The sequence below is a fragment of the Myotis daubentonii genome, chromosome 15, assembly GCF_963259705.1.
Source record: "Myotis daubentonii chromosome 15, mMyoDau2.1, whole genome shotgun sequence".
NCBI classification, from domain to species: Eukaryota; Metazoa; Chordata; class Mammalia; order Chiroptera; family Vespertilionidae; genus Myotis; species Myotis daubentonii.
Window position 1 is genome coordinate 41,510,038 of NC_081854.1, and position 24,633 is coordinate 41,534,670.

At 50.5% G+C, this 24,633-nt stretch overlaps 1 protein-coding gene across 3 annotated transcripts in view; it reads right to left on the reverse strand.

Annotated features, from left to right (window-relative positions):
* ST3GAL2 (ST3 beta-galactoside alpha-2,3-sialyltransferase 2) overlaps positions 1-24,633 on the reverse strand; it is a 44,557-nt gene that overhangs the window by 6,676 nt on the left and 13,248 nt on the right. For all 3 annotated transcript variants that reach the window (XM_059667485.1, XM_059667482.1, XM_059667484.1), the window contains exons 2-3: positions 5,153-6,528; positions 2,089-2,282 (exon numbers count right to left, since the gene is read on the reverse strand). In XM_059667485.1, the coding sequence (XP_059523468.1) occupies positions 2,089-2,282; positions 5,153-5,491 (533 nt within the window). In that variant the 5' untranslated portion in view covers positions 5,492-6,528. The remainder of the gene's footprint in view (positions 1-2,088; positions 2,283-5,152; positions 6,529-24,633) is intronic.

Consider the following 24,633-nt stretch of genomic DNA (forward strand, 5'->3'; position numbering starts at 1 on the left):
TATATCACAATAGTGAAAAGTAGAATCAAGCAATAAAGACTGGTTTATACATTTTGGCCCATTCACATACCATGTGGCCATCAGAATGAATGAAGTAGATTTACATGTGCTGGTAAGAAATAAGTCCAAGAGCCCTGGCCTGTGTGGCTCACTTGGTTGGGCATCACCCTGTGCACCAGAAGGTTGTGGGTTTAATCAGGAGGCAGTCAATTGATGTTGTGCTCTCACATCAATGTTTCTCTCTCTCTCCCTTCCTCTCTCTCTAAAAAATTGGTAAACTATTCTTTAAACAAAAAGTCCAAGAGTTATTTAGTGAAAAAAAAACAAGTGGTGTGAGGTATCCCACGTCTTTCCTTATAATACATAGCTCTTGAATACCTACTGTGTGCAGCAGGAGGGAATTACAACACAGAAAAGGAAGACTTAAAAATTTTATAGTTTGCTAACCATTTTTCATTAAAAGAAAGAAAAAATACTTTTGTATACAAATAGAAAAAAATCTGGAATGGTATTAAAATTATTAATTCTTACTCTTGGGAAATGGGACGTAGGAGAATTCATTTTTATTGTGTACATCCCCCCCCCCCAATAATACCTCACTTCTGGGAGGAACAGAGCAGGTTGGATAGGAAGGCTTAATAGGGATGGTGTTTCTCAGCTGCTGGGGCACAGAAGGGTAGCAGGCAGTGGAAGTCTTGGCTGGGCTCTAAGCTAGACAGGAGTTGGGGTCAAGGTTGACTCTTGTGAAGACCCAAGAAACAAACCTCATGCCACCAGCAATGGAGAGACCAAGCTGGTCCTACAGATCTAAGGGCTACAGCTGCCCCAGGTTGGCTTCTGAAGACAGCCCTCCACCTGCCTTTCCCACTGATTGGCAGCCAGAGCTTTCAAAGTCCCTTCTTAGACCTGTCACCCAGCATCACTATGCCTCCCTCCCTTCAGTGGGCCCTGCTGCAGAGCCTCCACCTCCTTGAGGTTCCTCCCACTTGCTGGGCAGGTTGACTGGAGTAATGGACGCTTCATTCCCCAACCTCAGCCACTGTCTCTGGGCAAATAGAGGCCCCTCTTCAGCCCCCAGCTTGCCTCCTTTGCTAGCAACTGGACGATGGGGAGAATCTCAGGGGCTCTGGGTTCCTGGATGGGGCCTGGTACCCCCCCCTCCCCCTTACCGCACCATTCTCACCATAAGAAGGGTTTTGCAAGGAATGAGGAAAGCCTCAGAGACATTGCTGTCTCGGTGTTGCTATGGAGACAGCAACAGATTCTAAGATAAAGCCCTTCCTTCCTCCTCCTGGGAAACCCGGTCTTTCTGCCACGCTCATCCTACGAGATACTTCGTGAAAACTGGGCATTTTCAGTATCTTATTCTTAAGGGCTCTTCCTCCACGGAGTGGGATGGCATTTCCTGCCTCCAAGTCTAGTGAAGAAGTCAGAAAAAACAGGTCCAGGGCAGAAGGAGCAGCCCGCACCCGGCTCACAAGTCCACTCTTAGTCCCTGTCCATCCCCAGACGTCTTGCTCTGTGCCCCTGTCTGGAATGAATGCCCGTCCAACCCTTCTGTCCTCAAGGCTGGGCACTGATGTCTTGTTGAACAAGTGAGCCCTCCCTCCACCCCAATCTAAACCTTGTGACATAAAGGACAGCAGCCCAGAGCAAGCACCAGACATCCATCTGCTTGTCTGATTGATTCTACTTCTCTTCTTCTGCCCAGGACATCTGTCTTGAGTGAGTTCCAGGAGGTATCACCTGTGACTATTAAGCAAGATGCTGGTTTGGTTTGGCCCTCACCCCTGGTGCAACTACTGAGGAAACCAGGCAGGTAGGAGGGTCTCTGGTGGGCGTTTTCACCCGCAGCCAGCTAGGAGTCTAGTTTCAGCTCTAATTCAGACTTGGAGACTGAGTACAGGCCTCAAGCAAAGTCTTGAATGGGAATCCTGCCTCCTCATCCACCCCAACAAAGGTGAGAACCTATCGCAGGTCTGGGTGTTAGAGACCTACAGCAGCCCCAGCCGCTGGCAGCTCCTACACTGCCAGACAAGGCCAGAGTCCAGTCCCCCCTCCAGGAGGCTTGGGGCCCCCGCGGCTCACCTCATGATGAAGTTGTGCCGGTCCACATCTGGCCCATAGCCAGAGCCCCGCAGGTTGCCCGAGTTCCCCACCACAGCACAGCGCCGGCACTGCTGGGGGTCCCGGAAACGGTAGGGGTTCTCGCCTGGTACTATCTGGAAGAGCTTCTCCAGCACCTCATTGGTATTGTGTGACTTGAACTGGGGCTGCAACATCTGCAGAGCGGAGGGGAAGGGAGTGGGTGTGAGCAGAGAGGGACTCCTGCCTGCCTCCCCTCCCCGGCCCTCACCCTCCAATATCCAAGCCACACGGGACCCCTAACCAGGCTGTCAGGGAGCAGGAGTTCTCTGAGCAGTGAGGACCTTCCCCTCAACCACAGTAAAGTCTCCCTTCCAGCTGCTCTGATGCACTGGAGGGGGGGGTTGGAGGTCAAGGCACATTCTCCAGGGACCCGTAGGCCTGTGCCAGGAGCAGAGAAACTTCTTGGGTGGGCGCTCAGGCATGAAGAGGCCCCTGCTCAGCTGTCCCCTCGAGGCAGCTCTGAGTCACATCAAGAGGTCATCTTGAGGTGCAGGTAAGGTGGAAAGTCCCACTGAGCTGCAGGGGTTCGTTTGAATCAGTCTGGGAGTGGAGGTGACAGAAGCTGCCTGGGGCAGAATTCATGGGATAGGTGGAGCCATTCCCTGAGACACCGGGGAAGGCAGAGAAGCGCAGACATTCTTCAAAGCCAGACTAGCCAGAATGAAGCTGGTCTCTTGCATGTCCCAGCACCATGCAGGTGAAAAAAAAAACCCACACAAAATGAGGCCCAGGTAGCATTCTAATGCCTTCAGAGCCAGGCAGGTGACACACAGGAATGAAGTGGCAGGTGGGGCTCATGGCAAACAGGAGGCCCCATCCATCAATAAGAGGCAAGTTCAGTCAACTGTTGCCGCGTGAGATTGTGAGCCCAGAAGGGCTACATTGTCTAACTTTTCAAGAGAAGCCGAATGTATGGATTTCATGTGCAATATCCTGATTCATAAATGCTGATAACTAACAGTAATATTTTATTTTATTATTATTTTAAATATATTTTTATTGATTTCAGAGAGGAAGGGAGAGGGAGAGAGAGATAGAAACATCAATGATGAGAGAATCATCGATTGGTTGCCTCCTGCACACCCCACTCTGGGGATCAAGCCCGCAACCCGGGCATATGGCCCTACTGGGAATCGAACCATGACCTCCCGATTCATAGGTCGACGCTCAACCACTGAGCCACGCCGGCCGGGTCACTGATAGTAATATTTTAAAAACAGTGAGTGGGCTGGCCGTGGCCCACAGGCCACCAATTGGTAAGGTCAAGCTAGGCCTTTAAAATGCCCTGTGTGCCTGGCCTGTATGGCTCAGTTGGTTGGGCATCGTCCCATGCACCAAAATATCGCCAGTTCCATTCCATAGACCCCCAGCAGGGAGCGTGCAGGAGATGGCCAATCAATGCTGTGCTCTCACATCGATGTTTCTCCCTCTCTCTCTCTCCCTTCCTCTTTCTCTAAAAATCAATAAAAAAATCTTGCCGAGACCGGTTTGGCTCAGTGGATAGAGCGTCGGCCTGCGGACTGAAAGGTCCCGGGTTCGATTCCGGTCAAGGGCATGTGCCTGGGTTGCGGGCACATCCCCAGTGGGAGATGTGCAAGAGGCAGCTAATCGATATTTCTCTCTCATCGATGTTTCTAACTCTCTATCTCTCTCTCCCTTCCTCTCTGTAAAAAATCAATAAAATATATTTAAAAAAAATAAAAAAATCTTTAGCCCTAGCTGCTTTGGTTCAGTGGCTACAGTGTCCATCTGCGGACTGAAGGGTCCTGGGCTCGATTCCAGTCCAGAGCACATCCCAGGTTGCAGGCTCGATCCCCAGTGTGGGGCATGCAGGAGGCAGCAAATCAATGATTCTCTCTCATCGTTGATGTTTCTATCTCTCTCCCCCTCTCCCTTCATCTCTAGAATCAATAAAAATTTATTTAATATCAAAATAAAAAATCTTTAAAAAATAAAATAAAATGCCCTGTGGTTGAGCCATAATACCTGGGTTTGTGGCTGAGCAGGAGTTGCTCAGGGGACAGAATACGTGGAAGGGATAGGGGATAGAGGGGGTCTGCTTCTCTCACCTCTTCTCAGCAAAGGAAGGACCACTGGGTATAAGAACACAAACTCAGAGCTCTGGCTGGTGCAGCTCCGTTGGTTGGAGCTTTGTCCCATGCACTGAAAGGTGGCGGGTTCAATTCCCAGCCAGGGCACCCAGGTTGTGGGTTTGATCCCTGGTTGGGGCACAGACAGAAGGCAACTGATCGATGTTTCTCTCACACATCGATGTTTCTCTCTCTCCCCCTTCCTCTCTCTCTCTAAAATAAATCAAATAAAAATTTTTTTTAAAAAAGAACACAAACTTAGCTATGTGTATTCCTAAGTTCACGGTTAAAGAGGATGACTGTGGCGGCAGAGGAGAAGTGGCTTCTACTGCTTGCTGCTTGAAGAGCCCCGAGTTCCATCCCTGTGGGCTGGAAGTCTGGCCTGCCCATAGGCTTACCTCTGTCTGGAGTCCTGTTCTGGACCTCGGTGGCCACCACTGGGACCTGGGACCTTGGGCAAGCCCTGTGAACTCTGAACTTTGAAAGGAAGGCTGTGACTATGAGCAGTAGACAGGACCCTTCAAGGGCTCCAAGCTGTCACAGGAAGGCCCTGTGGGACTCCTGGTGAGCCCTCCTGTCAGGAAGCAGGATCTGTAAGGCAGAATCCGCCACTTCTCTTGTCTCTGTCACCTGCCTGGCCCAGTGGGAATTTCTGGTCTATGCTCAGCCCCTACCAGCACTAGGGAAGATCAGGTCTCTCTCCTTCCAGGCCAAAGCTCACTCTGCCTTTCAGATTCTGGGATCCCAGTAGATAGCTCTGATTAAATGGGCCTCTTGCTTTGTCAAGACTCTAGGGCCAGAAGACAGCCCCAAATCCCAGAGGGGGCTCTAAGAGTGACTCCCAAATGGTGTGGGGGAACAGATCCCCGGAGAAAAGCAGCGAAGGTAGACAGGAGGGGCCATGCCTCTCTCACCATCCACCACTTCTGGACATCAGGGGGCAGATCCATGTTCTCTCGGGTCCAGACAGGGGAAATGTTGCTGTCGAAGTGGCTGTCAAACCAGTCGGAGGTCCCGGCGTCGCCCATGCAGCGGCGGCAGGCACAGTTCTTGCCAGCGAGCCCCTCCTTGCTGAGGCGCTGTAGGCCGGCATAGCCAGGCACCAGCTTCACCCGGTGGGTGCCCCCCAGGGCCCCCGAGTCCAGGTAGGGCAGGGTGGCCATGCTGTGGTGAGAGTAGGTGAAGAGCAGTGACATGATGAACACCAGCAGGAAGGCCACGGAGAGGAACCACACCCGCAGGGAGCACTTCATGGTGCGAGGCCCCGGGAGGCTGGACCACCAGCCCGGAGGGCGGCCGGTGTCCCTGCGGCCACTCCTTTCCCGGCCACTGGCAGGCCTGCCTGTTCTAGGGCATAAGGGCGTGTGCTGCAGAGCAGACGGCAGCAGGCGTCCCAGGCCACGCCCGATCTCAAGGTCAGGAGAAAGCACGTGGGCAAGAGTGGCTCCCCTGTCCCTGAGCCACTTGGGCCCCTGCTTATGGCTTCATTGGGTCCCTCTGTCACTAGCTGGGCCACAGATGCTCTGCCTCTCCCGCTGCCCTGGCAAGGGGGAGGTCAGTCCATTCCAGCCTTCTAGTCCATTGGGCTTGCTGGCTGCCAGCGCTGGGGGTCCCCCTCTTTGGCGGCTTGAAATGGTCCAGTCTGGAGTAGTCGAGGTCCTTGTGGTTCATGAGCAGACACCGAGGCAGCCCCTCGCCCCCTGCAGCAGGGAAGCCCTTGAACCCCAATCGCAACAGAGGACATGTGGGCTTCAAGCAGCCTTGATTCCATGCAAGAGGCAGCCACCCCTCAGATGGTCCTCCGGCCCCAACCCCTCTGCCAGGGGAGGGGACCCGGGCCCCAACCCTGAGGGAAGAAACCAGGATGCTCTGTGGGTGTCACAAAACCCTGCTGCAGAGACCAAGATCCTCCTTGCGTCAGGTTCTGTCCTTCCACTTCCCATCGAGGTACAGGTCCCTTCTCCCGATGGTCCCAGCCCCACTGCAGTTTCCTAAGGGGGTGCAGAGCTCCTGCAGCAATGGAGTCCTGAGGCCTGGGCACAGCTGCTGCTCAGCGGCGTGCTGCTTTGAACGCAGTCTGGGTCACCTGGGTCAGCAGAGCATGTGCCAGGCTCCCAGCCAGAGCCCAGGCCTCCTTCCTGGTGCTGCTGGCTCGAACTCAGAGGCTGCTCTGCCCATCCCCGCTCCTCAGGGGCCAGCCGTCCTGCCGTCTTGCCGTCAGCTCCTGCTAGCAGTAATCCCTTGGCAGGTTCCCCTCGCTTGTCAGGCGCCCGGCTGCCTCAGCATGACCCTGAAATTGCAGAGAGAAAAAATAACGTGCAGACAAAATGGCACACGTCAGCGGTTCTCAACCTGTGGGTTGCGACCCCTTTGGGGGTCGAACGACCCTTTCACCGGGGTCGCCTAAGACCATTGGAAAACACATATATAATTACATATTGTTTTTGTGATTAATCACTATGCTTTAATTATGTTCAATTTGTAACAATGAACATACATCCTGCATATCAGATATTTACATGATGATTCATAACAGTAGCAAAATTAGTTATGAAGTAGCAACGAAAATAATTTTATGTTTGGGGGTCACCACAACATGAGGAACTGTATTAAAGGGGCGCGGCACTAGGAAGGTTGAGAACCACTGGCACACACGTTCTCCCCCAGCTCTGTCCCCAAGTCCCAGCAGGGACCAAGCTGGTAAGAGAGGCAATGCCCACCTAACCGAAGGGTAAACAAAAGAAAGGGCTCTCGCCTCTAACTATCCACAGTTAGCTGTTGCCCTCCTCACTTGGGGCCTCAGGACGAGATGAGCCCACCATCCTCACTTCTCAGCCAGAAGGTAAACAAGGACAGAACGTGATCCCCTCGAGTCACAAGGCAAGTAAGTCCCTGCAAGAACCAGGTTTAGAAAGCAGTTCCCCTCCCTATCCCCAGGCATGCGCTCACCGAGGCCCAAGATTCATCCTGGCCCTCCTCAGCTCCCCACCTGCTTCCTGCAAGGCTGTGCCTAATCCTTTTATTACCTTGTGGCCTGGGGAACCACTTTATAACAAACTCTTAATAGAATGTTTTTTAAATGTTCCTAGTTCAGGTATGTGAGGTTAATTTCAGGTAAAACTTAACTGAAGAATATCCCAGGGGACTGAGGATATGACTCCCATCCTGGTGCCTGTGAGAAGCCCCTCTAAGTAACACAGGAGGCTGGGCCCGGGCCCTGAAACTTGCCCTCTTCTCTCTCAATGTGGATTATAGATGAGGCATTCCTGGGTTAGCTCAGGGATTAACAATCCTTCCAGGCCTGGTGTCAGGGACAGGACATGACTGTGTCTGAACACAGGGTGCCAAGGCTCAGCACCACCACCACCCGGCCCTCTGGGCATTGTCTTCATCTGTATGTTATGGATGAAATGAATGCCGAGGCCCCTGGGGGCACTGACGGCCTGAGCCCTGTGCTGCCCTGGCTGGCAAGAGCAGGGAGAAGAGGCCACTTGCCAGTGGTTTGGCCTGAATCCACGCCATCTGCAAAGGAGCTGGGGCCGGGTCAAGGCAATGCTGGGAGTGCGGCCTCCGGGCCCTGGTCCCAACACCACAAGGATTACTTAATCCTGGCTCCCTGCCTCTCCCCGCCAGCTCCTGCCTAATCTGGTAGCCCGGTTCTGACCTGACCCCTGGGCCTCACCACCGCTCACTGAGAGCCCCAGCTGCAGCCAGCCCTTCCTGGGTCCCCTGGCTGCTGCCCCTGGCTGCAGAGAAGGCCTCTCCGCCTCTCTGTTTAAGAACCTCAGCTGCCCCTTCGTGGCAGTTCAAATTTCTGGGGTCAAAGCCATCAGGGAAAGGAACCAGCACATTCCAATAAGGACGGCATTATCCAGCAGGGGGGCGGCAGTGGGCATGGGGGGAAGGCAAGGCTCACAGAAGCGAAGGAACTTGCATTAAGTCACGACCTCAAGAATGGAGGCAAGATCTGAGTCCAGGTCTATCTGGTCCAAAGCCTGTGACTGGCCAGGGGTCAGGGATGAGAGACAAGGAGACACAGAGGCTGGCTTCCCAGGGTCAAGAGTGAAGCTTCCCCCACACACCTCACCCAGGGCTCCTGGCTCTCCCCCCCGGGGCCCCAGCAGCACTGGCTCTGGTGTGCTCCCTCCAACTCTACTGCCGTCTGGCAGGCCCGACTCCAGGCATGACATTTGGCTGAACGGTCTCTTCCAGTCCCCCCGGGCCCATTTCCATGCCCAACATCTAAGGAGGAGAACTTGGTTTGACAGAGTCCCGCTCTCAGCGTCCCGTGACCTGAGTGTCAGCTGTGAGGCAAGGGGGCCCTGGGAGGCGGTGACGGTGCAGGCTGAGCAAGGGATGGGAGCGAGGGGCCTCCCTGGGGAGACCTGGTTTCTGGTGGGCAGCCTATAGTGGCCACCGAAGGCACAGGAGGCTCTAAAGGAAACATCCCCCATCAGGGGCATCAGAACTCCTGGGGATTCTAACTCAATGAAGAGGCACCTGACCGCCTTCGTGGGGAGAGGAAAAGCCCTAGTTTCAACAACATGTTAGGAAAGAGCACAGAAATAGAGTGGCTGGCAAAAGTCTAGCTTTGGGAACCCCACGGCCAGGCTGCTCCCGGGAGCTTGAGCTACTCAACTTGCATTGAGTGCAAATGGAAGCACAGGTTGTTGCTAATTGGGACTAAAAAAGATCAGAGGTCCCCAGGCATGCATTAAAAACCCCAGAAGTCATCCGCTGCTGACCCTCACTAAGTGCTTTCACTTGTCTCGTTTTCTCCTGGGAACCCCCAGTCCCTCCAGGAGCCCACTGACTACTTCTGATTTCTCCCCTTCACAGCTGCTCTGACATGCACACTAAGCCCATGCATATACCCCGATAGAAAAAGTCGGGGTGGGGGGGCGCACGCACACACTTTGGCATCAGTCCCCACCTCTGTTGCCCACAAAAGGAAGCAGGCTAGCCTCCTGGGCCTCCCGGCTCATGACACTTCTTTATTCTTCCGGTAGACACTTAAGGGGCCAGTGGGATGGGGTGGGATAGGACACCCCAACCCCCAAGTCTTACCTCACTTGGAACAATTTTTTTTTCCAGTAAGGCTTAATTCATATATAATAAAATACAGAGCTCTTTCCAGGTAAAGCTTGGTGAATTTCCATGTATGTGTGCATCTGTGTAAAATACAGAGCACTGCCATCAGCCCAGAAAGTTCCCTGTGCTCCCTTCCAGGCAAGATCCACGGCTCACAGTTCTCTGAGTTGTCACCACAGATTGGATTGACTTGCTCTTGAACCCCATACAAACACACAGTATATATGTACCCTGGCGTCTGGCTTCTTTTGCCCGGTGCAATGTTTTAGAGATTCATCCAGCAGTCTGTGTGCATCAGCAGTTTATCCTCCTCCATGTCTGGACATTTAAACTGCTTCCCGTTTTGGGTCATTAGGAATCTAGCGGCCATGAACGTCTTGTGCAAGGCCTTTTGTGGACACCCCCCATCTCCCCATGGCCCTTGGGTAAATGCCTGGGAGTGGAGCTGCTAGATCTTAGGATAGGTGTGTGCTTAACTTTACTAGAAATAACCACATAGCTTTCTAAAGTGGTTGTAGCATTGTACATTCCCACTAGTACTGTATGAGAGTTCCATTTGTTGTTCCACGCCGTGATCTTTTCTATCTTTTTAATTTTGGGTATCCTCGTGGTATATGGCAAACTCAGAAATTTCTACTACTGCCAGGTACACAGGAACATGTGCATGAAGAGACGCAAAAGAATGCTCCTGACAGCACTGGGTAACCGCGGAAAACTGCAAGCGAAATGGCCATCAGCACAGAATGGATAAGTTGTGGTACATTCATGTTATATAGTAAAAATGAACGAACACCAGTTTTAGACATCAACAGGAATGGATATGAGCAAAAAAACCTATTATGTTGAGCAAAAAGAATAAGTCATGGATAAATGCCTAAAGTATGAGTTCATGAAAAGTTCAAAAGTACCCAAAGACAAGTAAGAAATTGTTTAGGCCTCTATACATAGAGGATAAAACAAATAGATACAATCAAGACAACAGAGCCAAATTCAGGAAATTCCCTCTGGAGGGGAAGGAAGGCAGATAGGATCAAGGAGGGGCCGACAGAGGCTTCTGAAGTATTGGGCCAGGAATAGAGTACAGAGTGATTTTGATTTTTGTTCTTAAAGGAGTATAGATGTGATATGTAAGATGTTGAAAGTGTGATGTATTTCATAATAAAATCTAATGTTTTTAAGGTTAAAACGTTTTTTTTTTTTTTTACTAAAAAGTCACTCTGGCTGCTGTGGGAGCCTAGCATGGAGACCAGAGAGGCGCTCCTGTAATACCCCAAACAGTGCTGGTGGTGAGCAGCGGCTGGCTGTGTTCTGAAGGGTTTAACTGATGGGCTGGAAGGGGGTGGGAGATGGAAGAGAAAGGCCCAAATCAGAGTGACACAGAGGACTGTGACCTGAGCAACCTGGTGGTAGGGGTGGCATTCATTCATACAGAAAAGACAGGAGCCCTGGATGGTGTGGCTCAGTGGTTGAATATTGTCCCATGCACCCAGAGGTCACAGGTTTGATTCTCGGTCAGGGCACATGCCTAGGTTTCGGCCTCCATCCCAGTGGGGGTGTGCAACAGGCAGCCGATCAATAATTCTCTCTCATCATTGGTGTTTCTATCTCTCACTCCCTCTCCCTTCCTCTCTGAAATCAATAAAAATATCTTAAAGAAAAGACAGGAAAGGAATGGGTTTGGGTGGGGGAAAAAGCAAAAGCTCTGTTTGAGGCTGATTAAATGTGAGATGACCTTTAGACGTCCACATGGAAATGGCAAGAGGAAATTGGACACACAGATCTGAAGCTCATGGATGAGGCCAGAGCCAAAGGGATCCGTTTGAAAGTACAGTTTATTTTTAAAAATGAAATTATCTAGGGAGGGTCTGACACAGATAAGGGAAGGTGGCCCAGGAGAGAGCCCTGAGGCACTCCAATGTCTAGAAGTGGAGGCCAGAAGAGAGATAGGAAAGAAATGGCCCCTTAAGCAGGGGGCAGAAACCAGCCCTGTACCTGGAAGCCAAGAGAAGAAAGTGTTTCAAGAATGAAGGAGAGCCCAGCTGGTGTGTCTCAGTGGTTAAGTGTCAACCCATGAACCAAGAGGTCACTGGTTTGATACCCGGTCAGGGCACATGCCTGAGTTGTGGCCCGATACCCAGTGAGGGGTGTGCAGGAGGCAGCCGGTGGATGCTGCTTCTCTCTCATCAGTGTTCCTGTCTCTTTATCCCTCTCCCTTACTCTCTAAAAATCAATTTAAAAAAAATTTTTTTAGAAAAAAAAAAAAGCAATGAAGGAGAATTCACTGTGTCAAATTTTTCTTAAAAGGTAAGATGTGACTGAGAACCAACCATCTGTGGCTGAATGGAAGTCAGCAGTGACCTTCGCAATGGCTGACCCAGAGAAAGATGGGGTGAAAACTGGACAGGTGAGAAATGGCCAACAAGCAGACGAAAAGAGGCTCAACATCATTGGCTATCAGGGGAATACAAATCAAGACCACAATCAGATATCACTTCCCAACCACTAGGATGGCTATAATGAAAGATATTATATTAACAAGAGTTAGTGAAGGACGCCCCTACGTTGCTGGTGGGATTATAAAATGATGCAGCCACTTTGGCAAAGAGTCTGGCAGTTCCTCAAAAGGTCAAACATGGAACTATTATTACCATATGACTCAGCAAGAGAAAAGAAAACACATGTCCACACCCAAATCTGTACGCAAATGATTATAAGCCGCATTATTCCTGTTAGCTCCAAGGTGGAAACAACTCAAAGCTCCATCAGCTGACGAACTAACAAAATGTTGTCCACCCATACAATGGACTCTTACTCAGCCAAAAAAAAGGAATGACGGATTGACACACACTAACTACGCCATGAAGGAACCTTAGAAACGGTGTGCTGAGTAAAAGCAGCCAGTCACAGAAGGCTGCATATGCTCTGATTCCATTTATGTGCAATGTGCTGAAGAGGCAAATCTCTAAAGCAGATTAGTGGTTGCCTAGGGCTGGAGGGTTGGGGGAAATGGGGTGTGATTGCTAATATGTAGGGAGTTCCCTTCTAGGGTGATGAAATGTTCTAAAATTGTTTGTGGTGATGGTTGCATAACCATGTGAACAGACTAAAATCCACTGAACTGTACATCTGAAATGTATACAGTATAATTCACATGCTGTATGGTATGTGAATTATCTATAATAATAAAGGCATAATATGCTAATTAGACTGGACAGCTGGATGTCCTTCCTGACGAAGCCTGGGCTGCAAGGGCTGAGCCCCTTGCAAAATTTCGTGCATCAGGTCTCTAGTCTAGATATATAAAAGCCTAAGCGACTGAATGACCAGTTGACTGGTCGCTATGATGCGCACTGACCAACAGGGGACAGACACTCCATGCACAGGATCGGGCTCCCTCCTTACTGGATCGGGATGAAACCAGCTCTCTGACATCCCCCGAGGGGTCCCAGATTGTGAGAGGGAGCAGGACAGGCCGAGGGACCCCACCAGTGCACGAATTTGTGCACCGGGCCTCTAGTATTTTAATAAAGATGTTACCAAAGAAAAGGGAATGGGATAAAGTGGAAAGGGTATTAAGTTGGGAGATATTACAGAATGTTTGGATCCTAGTGGGAGTGGCTTAGTAGAAGGAAACGTTCAAGCTGCAGGAAAAAGGTGAATTGAGAAGCAAAGTCCTTGGGGAACAAGAAGGGGTAGGAGCGAGCGCCTACATGGACAGGGTCTCCTCCCTGCGAAACAGGAAGCAAAGCAGAGCACGGAGCAGAGTCCCAGGGAGTGATGCCCTGGGTGGCAGACAATGAGAAGGTCTTTTTATTGTTGGGGTCGGAGACCTTCAGAGAGCCGCTGTGGAAGAGTCCTATAGGAGGGACGGGGAGTAATGAGGACAATTTAGCGGGTGGCAAGGCAATGCTGTGGTCTTCCAAAAGGTTTGTGGTCACACATTATGCAAGTCTGGGGAGACCATTTAACCATAAACGCTCCCCGAATGGCCGGGCAAGCCTGAAACGCCAGACAGAGCACCAGAACTGGCGACCAGTATCCAAAAGGTCAGGGGCAGCGAAGGCTTTGAAGAATAGCTGATCTCCCTCCTCCGACAGCCTTCTGCCACTCAGGAGGTGCACGCCTGAGCAGATACGAGGAGCCAATGGAAGCTGCCGGGGGCCCTAGCCAGCTCTCGGGTAAAGGAGAGAAGAGGCAAGTGTACGGGCCGAGCCGCAAAGGCTGCCCCCAAAAGGGGAGGCTAGGGTGGCGTTAGAGCCCGTCTCCGGTCAGTTCCCAGGAGACAAACCATCACACTAACCTGATGAAGCAAAGCCTCAGACCAGTGCAGCCGAACACAATCTTCTTGGCAGGCAGAGAAAAGAAACGTCAAAATTAGATGCAGAGGATGGCGGAAAGGAGGCTGCTTAAATCTGAAAGGGGTGGGGAGAAGGAAAAAAGCCAGCCTAAGATGCTGATAAAGCCACCCCCTTTCCACCCGCTGACACGCAGCCCGCGGATGTGTCCCAGAGCCACAAGGAAAGGCATCAAAGCACAGATTATTACTCACGTCGCACGCTGCTTTATGAGTTTCTGAGCCCTTGGGGGCACAGCCTCTCATTTGGTATTCACCGAAGTCCGGACTGGCCGAACGAGGTCAGCCAGGCAGTAAGTGATGTCGCTTTGATGCCACTGCAGGCCTGACAGCTCCAAGGCCAGTGCTCCTCCCACAAGCATCTACTGCCTTTCAGAGTGGCTTTTCCCACTAACTGGGGTATAAGCATGGAAGGGTTCCCTGTGCCCCACATCCCTACCAGCCTGGCAACTCCCTGCGTCCTGGGTGTGGCGATGGCAGAGAGCAGAAGGTGCCCTGGGGGAGGGGGCAGTGCCGGTCCTTCCTTGAGGAAGGAACCGGACAGCCCTCCCTTAGACGCATCTCAAACCCATGAGGCCTGTCCTTCAAGGGGCTGAGAACGGGTTGCTTCGCCTCCACAAGCTTGGCTAAAGGAAGTCACCGCACGACAACATCCTGGCACCGGCCTCTGGCAGACCCTCATGGTCAAAATTTCTGTTTCCCAATTAAAGGTCCTTGGGCAGCCTCTGCCTCTTTTTATTTTTTTAATTTATTTCAGAGAGAGAGAGAGCGAGAGAGAGAGAGAGAGAGAGAGAGAGAGAGAGAGAAACATCAATGGTGAGAGAGAATCATTGACTGGCTGCCTCCTGCACACCCCCCACTGGGGATCGAGCCCGAGACCCAGGGCATGTGCCCTGACCGGGAATCGAACCGTGATCTCCTGGTTCATAGGTTGACGCTCAACCATTGAGCCACACTGGCCAGGCAGACTCTGCCTCTTGAGCCTCTGCCTTCCTGCCGGACGCCTCGCCTTCGTTTGACATCCAATCTGAGATCTCAGCTCCGGTACTTCTGATGCTGCCCAGAATTAGCAGCCAGGAAACCAGCAAGCAAGAGCTAACAACGTTTTTCAAACCTGTGATTGTCACTCTAGCTAACTTTCAATTAAGTCCTAGAGAAATAAGTCTTTATTGCAAGAGAATCAGTGGTGTACCCTAAGAAACAGGCTGTAAGGGGAGGAATGCTGGGCTCTGAGGCATTAGTGGGAGCGCCCCAGGGGGAGAGTTGAGATGTGGGGGTCCCTGCTCTGTTCCACACTTGGCCCCTCAAGGAGTCCCAGAGTGTAGCCTGTCTGTGTCTTTTGGGGGAAAAGTCCAGGAATATCTATATTATAAAAGGCCAGTGGCCGTAACACCGGACCGCCAGAATGACCAAACCACCAGTCACTAGGAAGTGCATGGCACACCTCTCGGTCCCTCCCCGGCGGACCACAGGCTCAGAATGCAGCAAGGCTGGCGGCCAGTGCGTGGGGAGGGCACGGTGAGGCGTGCGCAGGTGGGCAGGGCTGCGGGCGCAGTGGGGTGGTGGGTGGGTGGCAGGGCGTGCGCGTGGGCAGGGCCACATGATTTCATGTGCTGGGCCTCTAGTGTTATATATAACTACACTAGGTCAGGAAGCAAAGTTCAGAAAAACAACGTTATCTTAAGAGCTAGGCAGATAAGGCCCCACAGAAAAGTTTGGGGAGGGGGAAGTGGGGCAAAGGAATAGAAAGTCATTTAAAGAACAGAACCACCGTGATAAGGTCAGGGCGGCTCTTATCAAGTCTCTCTGTCCTGCTGAGGAGTCTCTCGGCTCCAGACCATTCCTTACTTGGTTTTTATCCAATCTGAGAGGTTTTCTTTTTAACACATGCATGTCATCCATTACACTTACTAGTATTATGTACTTGGACTTATGTTACTATCTTACTTGGTATTTTCTCTCCACTAATTTTACTTTAGTTTTGATTTTCTTGGCAATCCAACACTCTCCCCACTCCAAACACTTTTTTCCCCCTCCTGACTTGGAAATTATGTTCCTATTCTTTTAGTGGTTATCTCAACACATTGTGCACCAATAGTTTTATTGCTAGTTTTACCCAGTGGCCAGATAAGTTCCTACTGAACGAGTACAAAAAAATGTTTTACAAAGTATCAAACCTTAAAAAGGTATTAGCTTATAAGAACATGTAATAAGTAACTTCAAAATGCAATGGGTATTTAATTTTAAGGCATGCCTTTAACATTGATGTAAAACACTGTGTAATATGAAAACACGAGAATGCTCATGATCCGCCCGCAATGTGTTAAATTGTCAGCATATTATACATTTTTTAAATGAAGTCTACAGTTTTCAGCAGCACTAGTCTCTTCAATAAGGCAGAAACTTGGTGTGATTTCACAATGAAATTCCCTACTTTACTGTACCTTATTCTTCCTTGGTAATGTGGTCAACAAATTTAGTTTTCTTTTTTTTTTTTTTAAATATATTTTATTGATTTTTTACAGAGAGTAAGGGAGAGGGATAGAGAGTTAGAAACATTGATGAGAGAGAAACATCGACCAGCTGCCTCCTGCACACTCCCTACTGGGGATGTGCCTGCAACCAAGGTACATGCCCTGGGACCTTTCAGTCCGCAGGCCGACGCTTATCCACTGAGCCAAACCGGTTTTGGCTTAGTTTTCATTTTTAAAGTATATATATATATATATATATATATATATATATATTGATTTCAGAGAGGAAGGGAGAGGGAGAGAGAGATAGAAACATCAATGATGAGAGAGAATCATTGATCGGCTGCCTCCTGCACATCTCCTACTGGAGATCAAGCTGGAAACCGGGCCATGTGCCCCTTGACCGGAATCGAACCCAGGACCCTTCAGTCCACAGGCCGACGCTCTATCCACTGAGCCAAACCAGCTAGGGCTAGTTTTCATTTTTCATAAATTAAAAAACAAATCAGACGCTAGACTTTTGTTTGTGTTTTGTCATTTGTGGCAGACGCTGTTGGTTGCCTACCAGCAGCCACTCCCCCGTCTTTCCTGCCAACAGAATCCTGACTTTGTTCAGACAGTGAAGAAACCCGTCCTAGGAGATGAGGCAAGCCTCATCGAAGCCAACCACAGTAAGCCTGTTCCCTTTTACCAGGAATTGCTCTAAGGATGGACCAGCTCAGGCATGAGACATACAGAGATGTCTGCTGGGGCCTTCTTAGAAAGATTCTTCTTCCAGAAAAGGAGGCACATTAGATAGCTTCCTTCTTTTAAAAAAAATAAATAAATAAATAAAAATAAAAAATTTTATTTTAATTTATTATTTTACTAGAGGCCCAGTGCACGAATCCCCTGGCCTGCAGGATTGGGCCAAAACCGGCTCTCTAACATTGCCTTAGGGGTCCCGAATTGTGAGAGGGTGCAGCCAAGGCTGAGGGACCCCACCAGTGCCCGGATGAGCTAGGGAGGGATGCGGGAGGTAGGCCAGTCGGGGAGGGACCACAAGAGGGCTCCAGGGCATGTCTGGCCCATTTGGCTCAGTCTCAATTGGCCAGACCCCAGCAGCAAGCTAACCTACTAGTTTGAGCATCTGTTCCCTGGTGGTCAGTGCACGTCATAGCGAGCGGTTGAGTGGCCTTAGCATATCATGAACATATTACGCTTTGATTGGTTGAATAGATGACTGGACACTTAGCATATTAGGCTTTTATTATATAGGATTTTTTTGTTTTAATCCTCACCTGAGGATATTTTCCCATTGATTTTTAGGGAGAGTGGGAGAGAGGGAAAGACAGAGAGAAACATCAATGTGAGAGTAACACATTGATTGGTTGCCTCCTGCATGCGCCCCAACCAGGGCCTGGGCTGGGGAGCAGCCTGCAACCAAGATACGTGCCCCTGACCAGAATCCAACCCAGGACCTTTCAGTCCACAGGCCGATTCTCTATCCACTCAGCCAAACTGGCTAGGGTGACAGTTTCCTTTCTTCTAGCATCTCCCTGCTTGGAGTGCAATCGGGTGATGATATGATGCCAGGAGCTGCAGCAGCCATCCCACAGCCATGAGGAGAGAGGGACATCTAACACTCTGAGGACAGCAGAGCAGAACGATGGAATGATTCGGGGTCCTTCATGTCAATAATGGACCACTGCCCCAGCCCTGGAGCTTCCTACTGCCACACTTCTCATCATAAGCTGATTAAATATTTTTTAGCATTTAAGTTACTGTGGGTTATTCTATTACATGTAGCAGAAAGCATCCTGATATACTATCTATAGTTAATTAAATTTTCCAATGTAGTACCAGTTTCTATGCTGTGTTGGTGCAAGCAACCTGTTCCTTTTCCAATTTGCTTTTCTTCTTACTGATGTATACCTTTAGTTCTTTTAGCAAGGGTTTGTGGGTGATAAAGCTGTCTTTATATGTCCAGAAATGTACTTACCTCATTCTTGAATGATAACTGGGTATAGAATTCTAGCTTCCCTATGATACTCCTCTGTCATCTTTGGGCATCTAGTGTCAAGCCTAATTGTGAGCTGGTTGAATTCTTTTTTTCCTCTCGTAGTTTGTAATATTTTCTCTTTATTCTTATCTGTAGTTTCACTATGTTATGTCTGTGTGGCATTCATCTTGTTTGTTCAATTCTGGAATTCTCAGCCATTATCTCTTCAAATATTATTTATTTTCCATGTTCTTTAAAAAAATTTTTTTTAATTGATTTCAGAGAGGCAGGAAGAGGGAGAGATAGAAATATCAATAGACTGGCTGCCTTCTGCAGACTCCCCACTGGGGATCGAGCCCACAACCCAGGCATGTGCCCTGACCAAGAATCGAACCAAGACCACCTGGTTCTTAGGCCTATGCTCAGCCCCTGAACGACGCTGGCCAGGCATATTTTCCATGTTCTTGCCACACATCTGGAATGCCTAGTAGACACATGTTGAAGCCTGTCAATCTATCCTCTGTGCCTCTGCTGCATTCTAAACCAATTCCTCAGTATTTGCTTCCAATTCGTGTATTTTCTGTTCTAGCTATTCTTTCAAATTCAGATGACACTATTTTGTACTGCTAGAGTTTTTTATTTAAAATTTTTATGTTCATGTATTCTTGTTTCCTTTTTCTTTCATAATTTCCCTTTCTCTAATGGATTCCATATCTCTTTGAGGGTCCAAGACCTAACTTATATTAAAGACCTTTCTGATTACTCTTATTTTCATTTCTTCTTGGGTAAATTTTTCTTTGGAACTTCAGTGTATAAGCTCATCTTTTCTCTTATATTTTATTTTTCTCTCCCCGTCTAGAGGTTCATACCTTTGCTTCCCCAGGTCTTTGGGTCTCCCAATCTAGAGTCAAATCTTGTAGCAGCAGCTCAGTTGGGCCCAGGCTGTGAAGTTCTATCTCCCAAGGTAAACATCTTTATAAGAAGCCATAACCCCAGGGAAGGGCTGGAAGCAACTTTTTTCAGCCTATTTTCCCAGACCCTGGGTTCAGGCAGGGAACTAGCTCAGATTCCACGCTCCATGTGCAGCACTTACAGCTCTGCTACCCCAGATTTCCGGCTGCTTCTGCCTGCTGGCAGCTTCTCCCTGCTCTCTCCTTGGTGTTCCTGCCCCATTCCTCCTCAGAGATGTTTATCATTTTGTGTGTGGGGAGGTGGGGGAGTGCATGACTATGTTTTTAGAATTTTATCTTTTTATGTATGACTGCTCTGTGTTTAGAGTATAAATTTACAGTGCCATCTTGACTGGATGAGTTGGAATTCTCTATCTGTACTGCGGAATGAGGGATCCCGGCCAATACTATCTCCTGGGGAGGCATATCAAACCATCTTTAATGAGATTCACAGAACTCCAGCCAGCACGCTGAAGGAAGCAGACTTAGATAGCCTGGGGTAAGCTGATCAAAAGTCCCAATTAAAACTGCTCTCCCACGCCCACCCCTCTCTTCATTCCAGGGCTGAGTGGGCGGGGGCAGGGTGGGCAGATAGGCAAACAGGATTTTTCAGATGCGGTCTGACCAGACCTTCCGTGGGGAAGGCCATCCCAGCCTTCAGCTCCTCTTCCACGCCAGCCACCTGACCACTTCACAGACTTGTACCCGGCCAGGGAACACGCATCCTGGCCAGATGGACACGCTTGGTGAAAGGCCCATCTGACTCTCTTCAAGTCCCCAACCTGCCCTGCCCAGCCTTTAGTTTCCATGATATCAGAAGAGCAGTGGAACGGGGAGCCAAATTCCCGTCCAGGCTGTCAGCAGGCCACAAGCCATTTTCTTCCCAGGCCAAGATTCTTTAACTATTAGAAAAAGGCAATCCTGCCTCCACCCTCTTCCTCTCGGAGGATCTGTTTGCTCCTGCTGACCTCCACTTGGAATTCCACGTCTCTGCCATCGACTTTCTGGACTCAGACCTTCCTTGTCTCTTTGAGCTGCTGAGGCTCCTGAAGGTTCTGCCTTCAGCCCTTTGATTTTTGCGTCTCTACTCTACACCATCCCCTTCCAAACCTCAGAGCTGCCCTTCTACTCTGGGCTCTAGACCTACATTCTCAACTGCCTCTTTAGTATGCCCATAGGGTGCCTCAGACTTGAACGCATCATCTTCTGCATTCAAAAGCATACGAGATGGGGTGTCCTCATTCATGGGGCCAAGGTCAGGCTCCTTAACACATACATCCAGAGATCCCCAAATCAGGACACCCTCCTAAGCCTCATCTCTCACAATACCCTACCCTCTAGGGGTTATGAACTAGTTTGGACCATGGGCACAATCTGGCCCATATATATGATGATCCTACACAGAACCTAAAAAGACATGTCACTCCTTCACTGAGTACAGAGATCGTGTTATTTATAATTCACCATTTCTGCCCGGCCAGCATGGCTCAGTGGTTGAGTGTTGACCTATGAACCAGGAGGTCACGATTCCATTCCCAGTCAGGGCACATGCCCGGGTTGCGGGCTCGATCCCCAGTGTGGGGTGTGTAGGAGGCAGCCAATGATTCTCTCTCATCATTGATGTTTCTATCTCTCTTTCCCTCTCCCTTCCTCTCTGAAATCAATTAAAAAATATATTTTTTAAAAAGAGCCCTAGCTGGTTTGGCTCAGTGGATAGAGCATCAGCCTGCAGACTGAAGGGTCCCAGGTTCCATTCCAGTCAAGGGCACATGCCTGGGTTGTAGGCTCAATCCCCAGTAGGGGGCGTGCAGGAGGCAGCCAATCAATGATTCTCTCTCAACATTGATGTTTCTATCTCTCTCTCTCTCCTCCCTTCCTCTCTGAAATCAATAAAAATATATTTTAAAAAATAAATAAACAAAATAAAAAATAAAGGATTCACCATTCCTTATCAGAAGAAATATGGTAATGAAAAAAATGCTTTGAAGCCACTTCTATAAATCGTTACGTAAGGATGCAGATGAAAGTGATCATTACATTTTGCCCCCACTCTTCCAGCTCTGACATTCTGGAAGTGAAAGCTTTCTCTAACTTCTCATGGACCGCCAAGAAACACGAGGCCTCAGGTGTAAACTGATTTAACTAAGCCAGTGGTTCTCAACTTTCTGGCCCTTTAAATACAGTGCCTCATGTTGTGACCCAACCATAAAATTATTTTCGTTGCTACTTCATAACTGTAATGTTGCTACTGTTATGAATCGTCATGTAAACATCTGATATGCAGGATGGTCTTAGGCGACCCCTGTGAAAGGGTCGTTCAACTGCCAAAGGGGTCGCGACCCACAGGTTGAGAACCGCTGCTCTAAGCGGAGGCAATGGGAAAGGTGTGTGTGCAAAAGTGATGGCAGATGTCTGGACCGTGGGAACGGCTGAAGTGCCCCCTCTTAATTTTCTGTCAGCAGAGACACCAGGGCCGCTGACATGGACCGCTCTCTGGATACTCCCCTAAGCACTGCAGGCTACTGGCTGCGCCCTCCCTCCTTAGGACTTGTCAGATCTCACACCTGTTCACCCTGCTCAACGCCCCTTTCCAGTCAACCCACCGAAAAGAAGAAAGCAACTGGAAAAACCTGGATTCCCATTTTGGCACTGCCACTTGCCAGCTATTGGCCATTTAACAGCTCTGATCTGTGCCCTTATCTGTACAATGGGAATATCACCCATCTCAGAGGCATAAAGCGCCCAGCTCAGTGCCTATGCTCCAGGTTAAGGACCACAGTTTTGTTAGCCCCGAGCCCCAGCTTGGGCAACCCTTCTGGGCTGGAGTCCCATGATCTTGGATAGGCATCACGGGTTCCTCAGCACCCACAGTTCCCCCTCAGCCTCTCCCAGGCCAGCACCACCAGGGTCTGGCTCCAGAGCCTCCTTCCCGGCTAAACCACAGGCTCTGCCTCCCCCGGGCCCCAGTGGCAAGCAGCAGCTCCCAGGGAGGTGGTGGACAGCACAGACCTGAGGCCTCGGCACCAGCCCCGCCCCGGCTGACCCTTACCCCCAGGCTGCGCGGAGGAGTGCCGTGTCCGTCCTGTGGCAGAGCTTGAGGGCCACAGAGCCTGTCACCTCTCCCACAGCTGTCGCTTCCCCAGACTACACAGAACAGAGGCCTGCCCGGAGCTGGTTCCAAACCAGCTCGCCAAGGTCATTCCCATGGTGGCTCTCAAGCCACAGTTTGGCAGCAAGATTCTAGAAAAGACAAAGTTAATAAGGGGTTTCTCCACAGGGTTGAGGGCCTCAGACATTGAGACGCAGGAGACAGGTGGAAGGCCCTGAAGGGAGGAGACTGGGAAACAAATCTAAATTTGTTTGTTGTTAATCCTCACTGAGGGAATTCTTTCCATTGATTTTTAAAAAATATATATTTTATTGATTTTTTTTTACAGAGGGGAAGGGAGAGCGATAGAGAAACACTGATCAGCTGCCTCCTGCACAACCCCCACTGAGGATGTGCCCGCAACCAAAGTACATGCCCTTGACCGGAATCGAAGCTGGGACCCTTCAGTCCACAGACCGACGCTCTATCCACTGAGCCAAACCGGTTAGGGCTTTTCCATTGATTTTAGAGAGAGTGGAAGGGAAGGGGGGAGAGAGAGAGAGAGAAACATCAATGTGAGAGAAACACATCAATTGATTGCCTCTCATACGTGCCCCAAGACACACGCCCTTGACCGCAATCGAATCCGAGACCCTTCAGTCCTCAGGCTGATGCTCTAACCACTGAACAAAACTGGCCATGGCGAAACAAATCTAAATTTCTTTGGGGACTTTTAAAGGAAGTAGGGAGTGGGATGAATAAATGGTGGCCCGGGGCAGGCCAGGGGGGAGTCCGGAGAGCTGGGGGTTCAGACCTTATTGCCCACCTCTGCCTCCCAGGGTCAGGGAGCAAAGATGCTCATAGCCAGCTCTGATCCTTTAACGGTAAGTTCAGAGCACCAGGTGGCTGGGCTGTTCATCGCCTTTACCGTTGACATCTCATGCCATAGGTGTCCAATGAAGAGCCGCAGAGAAGCTGCTCTGCCCTCCTTCTCCTCTGCGCTTACCTGGGTGTCTGGGCTACGACTGGAATCTCAAGAGAAGAGCAGGGGATGGGTTCATTCAACAAATATGCACTGCCACCCAGCAGGGGCAGACGGAACGGGAAGAGCCCAGCCCTCTCCCTCCCGGGACAGCAGCTCCTGCCCTTAGCACAGCCCTTCTTTCGGGGGCCTTGAGGCTCCTGCTCTGTCAAGAAGCAGAGCAATGGGGCTGGGGCTCCTCTGCTTTGAGAGCTCTCCCAGCGCCCCCAGCCTGCCCACCACCCGGGGCTCCCCTAGGAGGACTGCGCTTCCTAGGATATCAGGGGGCGATTAGCCTCGGAGACGGGCATCTCAGGTCCCAACTGTGGGCCTTGCCTTCTAAAGAGTTGGGAGCCGGTGACGTGATTCCATGGCCTATCCTGGAGGCCTTCATGGGGGACACAGCCAGCCAGAGCACTAGCGAAGGGCAGAGCCGAGGGCTTCGGGATCACTCCTCCACTTACAGCCCCCCCTTGGGGAAAAGGACCATGGTCCCCGACAAACTCACTCTTATCAAAGGAACTCTCCTTGCTCTTCTCAGAGAAGAGTCAGTCCACAGGTTAATCCAACCCTTCTCAAAGCATGGTTCCCCCAAACACACACACACACACACACCTCTTACCCTGGGGTGGGAGGCCCAGGGTGGTCTAAGAGCAGGTTTAGGAGAATCATTGCATTCCTTCACTCTCTTTGGAAAGGGACTGAAAGAGGAGTAAGTGGTTTCTCCAGGTAACCTTCAGCCCTCTCCCCACTGTGAGCACCCACACGGCAGGGAAGCAGCCGGTGAGAACATGGCCCACCACTCCAGACAGATCCCTGGAACACGCAGGGCAAAGGCACTGAGAAGAGAGCTTCAGGGGCTGGAGGCAAAGGGCAAATGCTCTCCTCAAGGAGCTGTGACACATGCAAGATGGCAGAGAAGGGCAGGGCTTTCCCCTCCTAACTCCCAACCAGCCCTCTGCCTCCCAACCCTTGGAGAATTCCTAATCTGATCGCTCCTGCCCTCGCCTGGGGAGGAGGAACAGGACTGGTGTTTCTCCTCTCTCGTCCTTCCCGAGTCTGGACCACGGCAGGAGGCTCTGGACTGGGCTCCCCCTCCCTCCACCTGTGAGCACTGGAAGTCTGGCCACCCCGAAGAAGTGGGATCTACGGCCTGCTAGATCCCAGCAGAGGCTGATGGAGAAGGCTGAGCTGGGACACATACACTCCCACCGATGCACACCTAGGGAAGGGAGAAGCTATGCTTCTAGATTACAGGCCACAGTCTCTGTGACTCAAATTCTAGCCAGGCCTTAGCCCAGGCCCAGAGGGGAAGGACTCAACTTAAAACTCTAGTATCTGCCCTAGCTGGTTTGGCTCAGCGGATAGAGCATCGGACTGCGGACAAAGGGTCTCAGGTTCGATTCCGGTCAAGGGCACATGCCTGGGTTGTGGGC